Source organism: Lissotriton vulgaris, chromosome 4_1 (genome assembly GCF_964263255.1).
Source record: "Lissotriton vulgaris chromosome 4_1, aLisVul1.2, whole genome shotgun sequence".
Taxonomy (NCBI): Eukaryota; Metazoa; Chordata; class Amphibia; order Caudata; family Salamandridae; genus Lissotriton; species Lissotriton vulgaris.
The window spans coordinates 1059761571-1059776058 of NC_141691.1; the positions used below are offsets into that span (position 1 = coordinate 1059761571).

Consider the following 14488-nt stretch of genomic DNA (forward strand, 5'->3'; position numbering starts at 1 on the left):
TAGTATCCTGTAGCCCTTTATCGCCAGCTTATCATTAGTTTTGATCGCTGTCAGCAGGTTTGTCTTATCCTTGCGGCATTTGGCACTGTACCAAGGATGTCTAGGAGAACTGCCTGCCTTTACTTGTATTATTTTTACAAAGCTTTCCGCTAGAGCCGCCACTAATCATTGATGATTTTCTGCTATTTTACTGAGGGTGCAGACAGAATCTCCGGACTCACCTAGTTGAATTGCAACCCCTAGATATGGCAAGATTGTTTGATAGAGTAAATGTAGTCTGTCTTGGGATTCGCAAAGGATGCCCCATCTTACTCTCATCCTGCATCTAGTGAGAATTGGCCCTGCTGTTTTCAACGGTTGGTCCTTAAGGGCTTCTCCGGAATATGGAGAGTCCATTTCTAAGATTAAAGCATTATGGTCACTATCAAATCTGGGAGAAATCTTAAAGTTGACCAACCGATGCCAAGATTTAGTATTCACCATAATGTAAGCTAGGATTGAAGGGGAACCCAACCTGTTATAGGTGAAATTGGCTGGACTGTCAGTGTTGAAACGCCCATTACATGCCCTAAGCTAGTAATTCAGTGTGAGGGTGTTCAGTTGGACAACTAATGGTGTCCATGCTCGTACTGGCTGTGCATTGGCCACTGGGATGGCCCAGTGCAGATCCTCGTCGTTGGGTTCGTCAGCCTCTAGGTCCCTCAATGGTTCATACTGACAATTGAAATCACCAGCCAAAATCACTATGTCATAGTCAGTGTGGATATAAATGATGATAATTTAACTGGGGTGGAGGACTATTGCCCGTTTCCGGTTGGCCGTGAGTATACGTTAATGAGCGCTAACCTCAGCCTGCCTGGGGAGCTCAGGATAACACATAGAATGTCACTAGAAGAGGTCTCCACCCTTGTGAATGTGTTCCAGAAGAGGAATGCTTAGTAGTGGAACACCCCAGCATTGTAAGAATAAAAACAACGCTGGGATAGTGAGACACACCATCTGCGCAAAACATTTAGGGTTGTACAAGATGAGCGCATTCTTATAGAGGACTATAAAACTCTACACTAAGGCTATTAAAAGTCATACATCCGCTGTATAAGTATATAGTGCTAGAGAAAAGGCTTTCTGCTTAGGGTTTATATGTTCATTATAGGGTGTTTAAAGTATGGATATTTGTTTACAGCATCCATTCTTCTGCATCCTCGCTGGTGCTTCCAATCCTGGTAAAAGTTGCTTTGAAAAAAAACGTTTGGAAAATGCTCATCAAATGTTGACACAGCCACCCACCAACATATTATGGGCCTATTCCTGCTGGCAGGGGCTGTATCAAGAACTCTCACAAAGGTTTCCACACTTTACATTTTTGATAGGCTCCCAGATGCCTTAAATGATGACAATTTATTTCCACCATCTAGTGCTATTATGTTAACTGTAGATGATCTAATGGATTCTGCTTGAGACAGCTCTGAAATTAAAGCTTTTACTCAGTATGTTCACCCTCATAATCTCATCAGTTTATACATTGTGCAGAACGTGTTCTGCCAAGGTAAAAGCTCTCAAACCATTGCTCTGAACACGAAATACATGGTGCTTTTCAAAAACTCTCAAGACAAACTTTAATAACGACACTAGCCAGACACATGTTCCCTGGGTGCTCTAGTTTCTTTTTTGAAGCCTTTGAGGATGCCACTCTGTGACCCTGTGGGTATCTTTGTGTAGATTCAAACATGGGCACTCCCGAGGATTACAGATTGAGGACAGGTCTTTTCCCACCGGATATTCCTATTGCTTATACTCTGAAAAAGTCCTCCCCGGTTATAAAAAGATGATGAAATAGAAAGCCACACACCAGTTTAAAGCACTACCTCCTGATGACCATGTCCAGCAGGATAATGCGCACTCTATCTCTCTTAAGACTGATGGTCTCATCATCGCCACAACAAAGGAAAGGTCTTTTGTTCTCCGCATATGACTATTTAGTAGCCGCAGTCTCCGAGATAGCCCTAAATACCTTGAAGAGCAATGCGCCTTTGAGTTCTCAGCAAATCCGAGTGCTTAGAAAGAAAAGTAATCTTGTTAAAAAACCGACCAATAAAAGAGTATCTATTAAAACTAAAAAGTCTTGTCAAGCAGTCTGTCGGCTTCATAGGGTCACAGATAAGCTTGGCTGTTCAGCTACTAACAGGGCTGCTGCTCAGACGCTGAGGTATATATTGAAAAAATCTATCTTGTTCCTAAACATCAGCTAGACAGAATGTGGGCCCCTGCAAGCGATGATACCCAAGTTAGAAAAACTGCCACAGATCTTCTGGATACTGAGATGTGAGAAATTCTACAGCATAGTGATGTACCTGTTCACAAGAAGGCTAAGCTTTAAACCTCTATTCTTCAAAAGTATCTGCCCTTTGTCCATCACGGTAAAATGGAAAAAGAGGGCCCAACTTTATTCATGCCTGAAAGACAAGTGCCTCCAGTTCCACCCGTCAAAGAACCAGAATCACAAACGTTAATCTAGTTCATGAAATCATTGACAATGTTAACCCTCTGCACAAATACAAAGCCATATTACTCCTTAAAAAAAATCAGCAAAATAAAGATATAGCTTGCTGGAATGAAGAGAGGAACTTCTGTATAAAGTTAATGTCATACATGGCTCAAACCTTCATTACTTGGTCAGAGGCGTGGCACAAACACACTTCTTTTCTAATAAGAAAGTGTCTTTCGGTTGGGACGCTTTCATGCAGAGCCTAGCAGAACTGAACATTTCGCCATCTGTGCTAGGACGTGGTGGGCATCATATCTACTTAGAATTTTTTAAAAGCAGAGGTGTCACCCTTTTGTTATTCTGTCACCCTCTGCGTCACCATTTTTCCATGACCCTCAAAGAACACGTGTACATGACTTCAAAGATAAAACTTGTGAACCCATATTCCGTCGAGAGTACAACTTCCAAAAAAAGAAACCCATTCAAGAGATTGCCTTGGTTGTCTGCTTAGCATAGTGCCTTGTTTTCTGATCAAACTGATGTAATGCATATTTTGTTTGCCATGCTGCACGCAAATGTAGAAATCTGTGTTTATTACTGGGTAACAAAATAAACAATTGTATTATGTAACTACCTCATTTTCATCACCGGCCTATAGTTTTTTGTATTATTTTATGAGTGAGGGCCATACCTCTTATTACTGGGTGATGATAATATCCTGTGACTTCTTGATTTTTTTAAGCATTTCTTATCTGTGACAGGCCTGTGAAACGCTCCGATTCACAGTGCACTGCTGATGCACTTAAGAGTGCGCGTTCAGTAGTGTGTGAACTCGAGTTTCCCTACTTTATTTTTCTTTGCAATATTATATAGCACGAACTCGGCAACATGGCATGAGCACAATTTAAATTACAGAAGAACACATTCATTTGTGGTAGGCACGGGGAGACAAAGCGATTTGCCTGGAATCACAGGATGTTGAGCTGATGCCGAGATTTGAACGTAGCTCCCCAGCTCTAAAGTTCGCAATTCTAGAACGTGTGGCGGAAGGTGTGTCTAAAAGTGTATGTCAGTGCTGGCCATCAATGAGAGACCTGTGCATTTTTCAAATGGGTGGTGAAAAAAATATGAGTATGTTGCTGGAGATGTGGGCCGCCGTGCCACCAATGTACTTACCGGGGGAGGGTAAACACCCATTATTCCGCAACTTTCTTTCCGCATACCATGACTCTGCATACTTTCATTACGAAAGTACCATGACTCCGCAATGCCATTATAACGCATGGCATTACATTTTATATGCTTTTACCACGCATACATTTACAACGAAATTCGTTGTAAATGCATGAATGGTAAAAGCATGTTTTTTTAATGTTTGGATAAGGTAAGTATGGGTATAGGGGTATATGTTTTGGGGTACTGAGGTATATGTTTTGGGGTGTTTGGGTATTTTAAGCGTTCAGATATAGTTTTGGGTTATGGGGTACAGGGTTAGTTTTCGGGTTTAGGGATAGGTATAGGTTTTGGGGTACAGGGGTATTTTTAGGGTTCAGGGCTAGGTTTGGGTTTTGGGGTATAGGGCTATTTTTAGGGTTCACAAGTAGGTTTGGGTTTTGGGGTACAGGGGTATTTTAAGGGTTCAGGGCTAGGTTTGGGTTTTGGGGTACAGGGGTAGGTTTGGGTTTTGGAGTACAGTGGTATTTTTAGGGTTCAGGGCTAGGTTGTGGGGTACAGGGGTATTTTTAGGGTTATGGGGTAGGTTTCGGTTTTGAGGTACAGGGGTATTTATAGGGTTCAGGACTAGGTTTGGGTTTTGGGGTATTTTTAGGGTTTAGGGATAGGTTTGGGTTTTGGGGTACAGGGTATATTTATAGGGTTAAGATGGGTTAGTGTTTAAGGGTGTTGGGGTATTTTAAGGAGTAAGGGTGGGTTATGATTATGGGGTGCAGGGGTATTTAAAGGGAGCAGGGTGGGATTAGCACACGATATGAGACATGGCATGAAGGGCGGAACGTACCACACGCCCCCAGTGTTTGTCACATCCCCAGCACACGCCCACAGCACAACGCAGACACGCCCACAAGGGACTACTTTGCTGGCACGGTTCTTTTACCTTTTAAATGTATATGGTGGGCGTCTGCATAGCCTATGTCCTTCTGCTGCAACTGCCCTTTCCAACGCTGTATTGGGTGTTGTGATTGGTGCTGTCGTTCCTGAGATTACCAACCTCAAAGGTTTGGGCTTTCTCTTTATTATATTAGTTTGGATAAGCCAGAATATTTTTTTTATTGTCAATAAATGTGGTCAAATATATGTAATTTCACATAATGAGACTGTAATTACCTAAAACAGTGTTTTTCTGATATGTAAAGAGGTTTTCAATTAAATTGTAACTATTCATCAAAATAAAACTTCCTCCGAGGTTCTTTTATATTGAATGAAATCTATTTTGCCTAAAACACGTTATCATTCTTTTCAATAATGCGATGATATGAAACTTACCAAATATTACTGCAATTCTATGCTACATCTACAATATTGTGATTACAGAGTCCCTAAACACCCCTAAAACACGGCAAGCACCTCAAAATCTACAGATCTGGTCTTATCATTTTATAAGCTTTTGATTTCATTACAGTCTCATTTTATAAGCCTTGATTCAAAATCTTAGCAAATCATTTTATATGCTTTCGATTTCATTACAGTATCATCTTATAAGCCTTGATTTGCAAATTATCATTATCCTATCAAACATCAAAAGACGACAATCTGTTCAAAACATAAGGACCGATTAAAAAGAAAGAGCCATCTTATAAAAACATTATAAGGGCTGATTAAAAACAGATATGGAGCAAACGGGTGTGGTCACCTGTCAAAAATACATGATGATGAGTAGTATTCAACCTATAGTACTGTCAGTTTTTTGTTTTCACACACTCTGAATGTACTCACATCTTTTCTGAATGTTTTAATTGTATTCATACCACTAAACATTTAAAAGTGTTTTCTACATGCCCATTTTCCTTTCCTTGTACCACTGACATATTTACAAATGTTTACTACATCTCCTTTTATCCCCTTCAGAGAATTCCTTGAGCAGACTAGGTTCCACCGTCATAAGTGTACTTCCTGGACCTTCACTAACCTATATTTCACTATCTAGATCGTTAGCCTACTGAACTGGGCCCAGACATGTAAACAATGCCTTATGCGCCCAGTAACAACTTCCTATATTCTGCTTGTTAAACGCCCCTAAAGAAACCAACATTCTCAAATGCATTTTTAGTTGGTGCCATCAAAAGTTGGCCTTGAGGAAACTGAAAAGTGGAGCTCAGACAAGGAGATACCTTTTCACAAATTAAACATTAGCGAGCAGTGAGTTTCGAGGGCTTAAATGGAAGGCTTTGTGCACAAAGTTCTAGAAATGAAACCTAAAGAATAAGGAGAACTGAAAACTGTATAGGTGATAGAAGGAGGAGGCTTTGAAGATGCGTAGACACTGACAGATGATGCTTGTGGTGAAGCTGAGGATTCGAAAAAGTGCACAGACATTGGACAACATGTGTTTGTGCTGCAGTCAGACTTTAAAGAGCAATTTGGATATGTTCTGGCAAACAAAAGTGGGAATTTCGGCACCTGGCAAAGTGAAGGGTGAATGTACAAGATCTAAGTCGAAGACAATGAAATTAATCTCTAGGACACAGGGGAATTAGAAAGGTCATTTGTGGAGTGAATAGTTCTGAACCAAAAGACCAAGTGAGAATAAAGTGGATTGGTTTCCACAGAAAAGCAACAACTAGGAAGAGCTGTTTGAGAAAACCTGATAATGAGAGACATTTTTTACAAAATACATATGATGATGTATTGAGAAAAAAAGGGCAGGTGCTTGTCTCCCACTTGTCACTTTTACGTTGTTCCCTTATATCCAGCCTCCTTACCTTTTCCTTCATTTATTTCTGTGGAAGTCCTGGTCTTTTTAAAGCTTTTTTTCCCCATCTTCCTTGCCAACACATTTTTCCTTTCTTCGTCGTTATCTCAGCTCTTTCCTTCATTTCGTTATTCTGTCTTTTACAATTTCAAAGACAACACCTTTCTTCTTAAACTCACTATTTATTTTTTTCTTATTCAGTCTGTCTCTGAAAACCTGTAACAATCTATCCATTCCGTTCCCCTTTCTGCTGTATGACATCGTAATGTATTTCTTTTCTTTCTTCCCTTTATTTTTCTTAGCTGGTAGCTGCAGAGGTGGAGAATAATGACTTGCAAATTGAATTTGAGCATGAAAGGGATGACTACCTGAGCACAATTCGCAAACTGCAGCAAGAATCACAGTTCTTCCAGCAGGTGATTGAGCAGCTCCAACGCATAATTCCTCCAGAGTGTAATTACAGCAATGTGGACAACATCATACAGGACTCCTTTTATGATGAAGACTCAGGATATTGGAATATACCTGACATTGCTCTTGATGCAGAAGAGAAGCCTTACACGGCGTAAACAGGCGAACACACTCTCATTTGCAACTACATCTACCTATGGTAGTGGTCCTCATGCTAATGGGCGTCACTATTATCCATCAACATCCTTTCTACAGATGTTGCAGTCAGAGATCCCTGCTGATTCTTCTATTTATTCCCTTTGACATTGTCAGCCGACAGAAAAGAGTTCAGCAACCTTAACTCAGTGCCCATGCACTGCCCGATTCTAGTCACAAAAAGAAATATTTTTGTCATTTTTTATAGTCCATCACATCTCCCATCGAGGAGCCTGAGTACTTTGCTTAGTTCTGTATAATAAATGTTGTTTGCTTTTTATCATGTAAAGGTTAGCAATATTCTACTCAATCTGTAGGTTGTAAATTTTGAATGTATCAGCTAATGGAAACCAGATTGCAAATGCTCAAGCGTTTGGCAACATCTATCTTAATGCCAAATTTCATGGAAGGTATACTGTTAGAACAAACATTTCCTACCATAGAATTGGTTTTAGCAAAGAATCATGATACTCTGGTATCCTATTGAGGAATTCTGTAACCAAGTGAAAGGAATGCTTCAGTAGTAAACCTTTGTGACAGAACACCCTGCCCGCCATTCTTCCAAACCTGAAACCTCATTGTAAAAAAATACAGTTGCAATAAAATGGATAGGACTGCTGAAGACAAGTCTATTTTTTTAAATGTCCGTATCTTGTCAGATACTATTCCGAGCTACAAGCGCTTCATCAGATCTCCAAGGTCAACAAATCATGTGGTGTTACACAAGACACCTATCACAAGACATAAACAACTGCTTTCAGGGTCTGTTTTTCTATAACTTTTAATAACACGTACGTTTTTGATATTTATTTTGACACATGCACCTCTAATACTTGTCAATGCAATTATTTGCTTCGTTTTTTCTAGTTCAGTGTCCCAATGATACCAGGCAATTTGAATGATATCTACAAATATTTATCTCACGACAAATGCTGACTGAAATGTTTTTATTGTATTTTTTACAAGTAGCGCTGTTCATGACAAAAATATACTTGAAATTAAATGTAAACATGTACTCTGCATGACATTTTCATCTTGGAGCTAGATTTAATTTGTAAAAGCGCACAATGTGTCCTTTCGTACCTTGAGAGGTACAGGCATTTCGAAAAATAGCATTTGTTATTGTTTGCTTCCATGATATTGTTAGAAGTTTTGGTTCTGATACAGTACGGCCCCAGGGATTGGCCTTCTCGTTTATCTAACAGAGAACACAGCTCTGGGGTCTTCAGGACAGTGAAATAAGGGGCAGATACTGTTGCCCTAACCCGAGCTGTAACTGCTCTCCAGAAATTGCTGTATCTTTAAAAATTAAAAAGGGGGACATCAGTAGGTGTAAACCCCTCAATGTTCTTAGTTTCCACTTGTTTCCATTCAGTTCTTTCCCCCGTCTTGGACTTACGGTGTGGGCTATTTTAATGTAATTTACCTTTTTTTCCTGTCACTGATGTTTTCATCCCTGACATTGGAACTTTATTTTGGCATATGTAAATACATTTGTGTCAGTACTCCTCCCACATTAGTTATGCCACATTCGTATGTGGTTAGGTAATGCATATGTTGTAAAGGATAGTTCTCTGCTTCTGCTACCACACTGAGGATGCTTCAGCTCCCTCAGATATTGACCAGTTCCTGCCTTTTACATGCTGTAGGTCTTCAAAAACCTGATTTATTTACCAGTACTACTAGACTTTATAGTGAGACCCAGCTGTTTGGAAATAGCTGATAAGAACCCTGCACCAAGTGCAATGCCATGAATGCAAACATTTTCAGTGTTGATTTGAGGTAATAACGAAAGTGCGTGTTCTATCCTCCAGCCACTAATGAAGCCAATCCTCTAGACACATTAATCAGTCAATAATACTTCAAGGGAAAATGCTTGTTCACAAGAGTTTGCCTTCTGCAGTAACAGATGACCTTTGAACACAATATGAAATGATAGCAGTACCGCTGAGAAGCCATTTCACATTGTCTCGTAACAGCCTATGATTGAGTAGGTTTTGTTCGAATTATCCACTAAAATCCATCAGGCTTCAGCCACATGTCTTTACCAAAGTTAAAATCCATCTCCCAGAATCCCAGCAGTATGTGAGGGATGCTGGTCATCCATGAGGGCAACCAGGCCACACTCAAATTGCTCAGAGTGGAGCTTCCAATCACTTAGAATTAGACATTCACTCTCAATGAACAGACAAGTCAGCGCCGTATCCTCTTCCTGCTTTAACATTCTTCGCATGCTCAGAAAAACATTTCGCTGGATCCCTTCCGAAACAAGGAAAACAGTCACCCACGCTCTAGTCACGAGCCGACTGGACTACGGAAACACCCTCTACGCAGGTACCACCGCTAAACTCCAGAAGAAACTACAACGAATCCAAAACGCCTCAGCCAGGCTCATATTAGACATCCCACGCAACGAACACATCTCTGGTCACCTTAAAGACCTCCACTGGCTACCCGTCAATAAGAGGATCACTTTCCGACTGCTTACCCACGCACACAAATCACTCTACGACATCGGACCAGATTGCCTCAACTCTCGACTATCCTTCTACACCCCCTCCCGCCAACTTCGCTCTTCCAGCCAAGCCTTCGCCACTGTACCTCGCATCAACAAGACCACCATGGGAGGCAGATCCTTCTCATACCTGGCTGCCAAAACATGGAACTCTCTCCCCGCTTACCTTCGCCTCACCCAGAATCACCTAGCGTTCAGAAAGCAGCTTAAAACGTGGATATTTGACAAATAATCCACCTCCCCTTCCTAAGCGCCTTGAAACCCTCTGGGTATGTAGTGCGCTATATAAATGTTATGACTTGACTGACTTGACTAACTGTATCAGCAGACACTCTGGCACTGGGATCGTTGGCTTTTCGCAATTCAGAAGGATCTCAATAAAACAAAAAGTCTATTAAATTGCCAAAAAGTAAAAAGAAAATGTAATGGACACAAATCCTTCATTAGATTCTTTATTATAAAAATATGCTGCTTCAACACTAGAACTGTGTGTTCGAGGCATGTTTGCTGTAGATACACATGCTTTGCATACTTCTGCCATCTAGAGTTGGGTCCAGATGTTTGCAAATTGTGTTTCTTTAAGGAAGCATTTCCAGTCACAAGGTAAGGTGACTCCTCCTTTCAGTGATAGTGCGCATGGGCATCGACTCCATTGTTAGATTGTTTTTTCTGCCATCGGGTTTGGACATGTAGTGCTGCGCTCCGGTTCGAAACCGTTCCTCAGGTTCCCCACTATGCACAATCCACTGTGCCCTCAACAGTATTGTTTGGTACGCATTTCCACTTCTCCACGTATTGTTTTGGTCAAGGAATCCTTCATTTTTGATCGAAAACTTAGTGGGCGGCCTTAGGGCCTTACCGCATCGGTCCAGCCTTCTGTCGATGGAACAGACTCCATTTAAATTCTGTCCTTGTTGCCACGCTAAGTACCTGTGCACCGACTCACATCAAGTGTGGAACTTGTGCTTGTCTCCGGAGCACAAGGAAGAAGACTGCGACACTTCTGAAGTATTTTGTTCCAAAAAGACTTTTCGCGATCATCGGACTCAACGTCATGAAATGCAACACCAAAGTATAGAACACACTCAGGATATCTTCGTGGAGAGTCAGACTATGAAGAGGTCGAGGCAACAGCAGCAGACGAAGAAGATGCCTTCTTTGGTCCAGAGTCAGATTCGGAGCCCAAGATGGATCTGGAGTTCGAAGACCTGCCTCCGGGACAAGGTGCCGTGAGTACCGAAGACCCCTTGCGCCATATACTCATGCCTTAAAAACATAAGGCTTCAGCACCACCTCTGCCTTCTGGCCAAGGTCGGCACCAAAATGATGTTTCTGATGCTCTATCTTCCATCCCGGCACTGAAACAGATAGTCAAGCCTTCCTGCTCGGGACCGAGTCAGCCAAAATCCTCTTTGGATCCGAAACCTTCCGGTTCGAAGACCAAAACCAGATCGGAGCTGAATCCATCCACGCCGAAACAAAAGCATGCTTTGGAGCCGAAATCTTCCGCTCACAAAAGCAAACCCATCACGGCACCCAAATTTTAGATGGCGAAATCAAAAGAGAGCTTCTCCGAGCCTTCTGACCAAAATTTGACATTGTTCATCCCAAATTGGCTCCCAAACAGAAGAACATTTATATCTAACCTGATACAAAACATTTGCTAAATCTCCATCTAATCACAAGCTTCTTCTAAAGACTCTCACTGTAAGATTCCTTTGAAGAAAAAGAAAGACATGGCTACCAGCCCTGCTCATCCTGCCCCCCCATCCACTCCACCTCCACCCTCCTCTTCCCCACATTTAGATCTTCTACACATCACACTTAGGGATCCCCACTTCCACAGTCTGAAGGGGATGATGTTGATGAGGAAGATGTTCAATCACCTTTAGACCCATGGAACGATTTCAGCATTGCCCCTCCATTAGACACTGATCTAGATCTTTACCCTGCAAACCCATCCCCACCAGATGATAATTTGACTTATCAAGAACTAATTGCTAGAGCAGCAGAGTACCATGGGGTATCGTTATATAAAGAGTCATTAGAAGAGGACATTTTATTCGAAACACTTGGGTCCTCACACAGGTCAAGCCAGACACTCCCCATGCTGACGGGCATGATGAATAACAAAACATATGCCAGTACTGCTCTATATTTTTCTTAGTTTTTTGCAAATTAAGTGAATGACAACTCGCCTGCAAGGACCACTATTTCAGTCCAGCTTTGATTTCCAAAGCTTTTTATTAGCTTTTTATTATATTCAATTATTTTTGTATTTTTTGCATTTATTTTTTGACAAAAAAATCACTATTTGACAATTGATCCAAGTCAGACAGCACCCTAAAAATTTTTCAAGGGTAGGGGAGGAAGACTCTTAATTCTGAAAATATGTGGTGATACGTACAAAATGTGATAAAAAAGTACAGGGCATGATGAGGCATGCAAATGATATCTTCAAAGAGCCTGTACGAGTACGCATTCTGACTCCTAGAATCAATAACAAATATGAACCTTCACTGTCTGACCCTGTCTTTATCAAAATTCAACTACCTCTTGACTCCTTGGTAGTGTCCAATGCTCGCAAAAGAGCTAATTCTCAAATTTCTGGTGATGCACCACCCCCAGACAAAGAATCTAAGCTCATAGATGCCTCAGGAAAGCGTGTAGTCGCTCAACCCACCAATCATTGGCGAATTTTAAATACACAGGGCCGACTAACTATGTACAACATGGTACACTGGGATGAAATAGAGCAACTACTCCAATATTTCCCGGAAGGACACAGGGCTAAAGCTCAAGAATAGGTCCAGGAGGACAAGCTAATTTACAACTCTTCAATTAGGTATTCTCCAGACCCTGCTGACAATTCAGCTAGAGAGATTTCTGAGTTTAAACCCTAAGTTGAACAATTCATCCTAAACACCCCCTTTGACAAGGAACATGTTTTTGGTCCTGAAATCAATCAGGCTCTTAAAAAGACACTGAAGTGGCAAAGTCCATGGGGGCAATCTAGTCTCCTTCGAATGGAGGCTCCTTTTGCCGCTCTTTTTATCGGGCAGGATCTAAAACCATATCCTCAGACCTGAACACTTCCTTTTACAAAAGCAACAACCAATCCTCTTTAGAGGTTTCTATAAAGGAGGATATAGAGGAAACAACTCCAAGGGTATGGGTAAGGGCAACACACCCCATAACACCCCTACCCCAAATAAGCACTGACTTGCCCAAATCCCCCCCCCCCCCGTGATTACTTAACACAGGTCGGGAGAAGACTTCAACAGTTTCTCCCAATTTGGCAATTTACAACAACCGACAAATGGATAATCAACCTTATCCAACATGGTTATTGCAGTGTTGCAAGGACAAAAGATTTTTGTAAAACAAAGCAAATTATTGTTTTATTTGCTACACCTCACACGGGCAATCCTATTTCTAAATCTGGCATCTCAAGATGGATTGTTAAATGCATTCAGACTTGCTATGCTAAAGTTAAAAGAACTTTATCTATACCTCCTAGACCACATTCCAATCCCAAAATAGGAGCAATTATAGCCTTTTTAAGTAACATTCCTATAGCTGACATCTATAAGGCAGCAACATGGTCCACACCACACATTTACAAAACACTATTGTATGGATGTGTTAGCACGTCAACAAGCCAATGTAGGCCAAGCAGTGCTAAAGACACTTTTCCAGACAACTGCAAAATCTACTGGTTAGCCACCGCTTTGGGAGACAACTGCTATATAGTTTATGCAAATTTGATTTAAACTAGAGGGGTCACGTCCGTTAAGGGGGCCTGGTAGGACGTTTAATACTTTTATCTCAGAGTTACCTGGCCACCAGTATGTATACTGCTAATTTATTCAGCAGATCCAAAATACAAGGCTTTGAGTCATTGTACTGTACTTTAACAATTGTATTAAAATCAACTTATTTTAAAGCAACAATTCATCATTTTGGTGCATTGGAGGAATACACATCTCTTTCAACATTGTGTACCTTTATAAACTCATGACAAACATATATTCATAGATTCATAACATAAAGCAAAAGACATTTGTTGGACTTGGCCCTTATGGCAGGTTCACCCCTAATCTTTTTGCTTTTAATCTGTGATATGTATGTATGATTTTCTGGTCTGCGCGCACTTTTTCTCTGTGCCCCAGAGTAAAGTGCGTGCATGTAGTTAGGCTGGCCTGCTCTCCCATAGGGATGCATGGGGAATGTCTGTGTCCCTAGTAATTCCTGATGTGTGGGGAGTGCATGCTCGAGTTTGGTATGTGCGTGTTCGTGGGAATGAATGCTTCGCAATGATGTATGTTGCGTGAGTGTGGCATGTGTAGAAATGTCATTTCTGGGACTTGGCATATTACTGGAAAATATGCCTGCAGTGTGATTGGCTGGAGCTGGCTGGTGAGCCTGGCTCCAGGAAGGCTGGATGGGTCTGCCCGGTGGTGAGTGTGAGATCAGCATGCTTGATGGCTTGGGAGGAGTGCACTTGGTCCCTGATGGGCCTGGACTTTCCCCGGACAATGCTGGCTCCACCCCCTGTAGTGCGACTGATGGCCCTAGCCCTGCCAGTGAATAGAGAGGGTGGTTGGGGTAAACAGAGTACTTCAGAACCAGCTGCAACTGGTTTCTCCCCCACCCTGCACCCTGAGACAAAGGGGTTTTCCTGTATAAGAAGGGGCTGTGTCCCCATACAATTTGTCCTGTTCTTGGTTCTGCCTAGGATCCTTGCCAGAGGGGGCAGTTGCTGCTGCAGGGGCCAAGAGGACCGCCACTTGGCTGTCTCCCTGCCTGGAGACCCAGTGTGCTGGCTCTGGCCCTGCCTTGCCCCTCTGCCTGCCTCCAGACCCTGCTGGAGCTGTTGCTGTGCCTGGAAGCGTTTTTGATTGATTTATAGCGCTAGGAGCGCTTTCCTTGTGCCCCAGCGCTTTGCTGATAT

At 41.9% G+C, this 14488-nt stretch overlaps 1 protein-coding gene across 1 annotated transcript in view; it reads left to right on the forward strand.

Moving 5' to 3' along the window:
- LOC147722860 (kinesin-like protein KIF17) overlaps nucleotides 1-7639 on the forward strand; it is a 1643424-nt gene extending 1635785 nt beyond the window's left edge. The window contains exon 11 of the mRNA XM_086965286.1: nucleotides 6716-7639. Within this exon, the coding sequence (XP_086821412.1) occupies nucleotides 6716-6982 (267 nt within the window). The 3' untranslated portion in view covers nucleotides 6983-7639. The remainder of the gene's footprint in view (nucleotides 1-6715) is intronic.
- Nucleotides 7640-14488: the final 6849 nt, after the last annotated feature.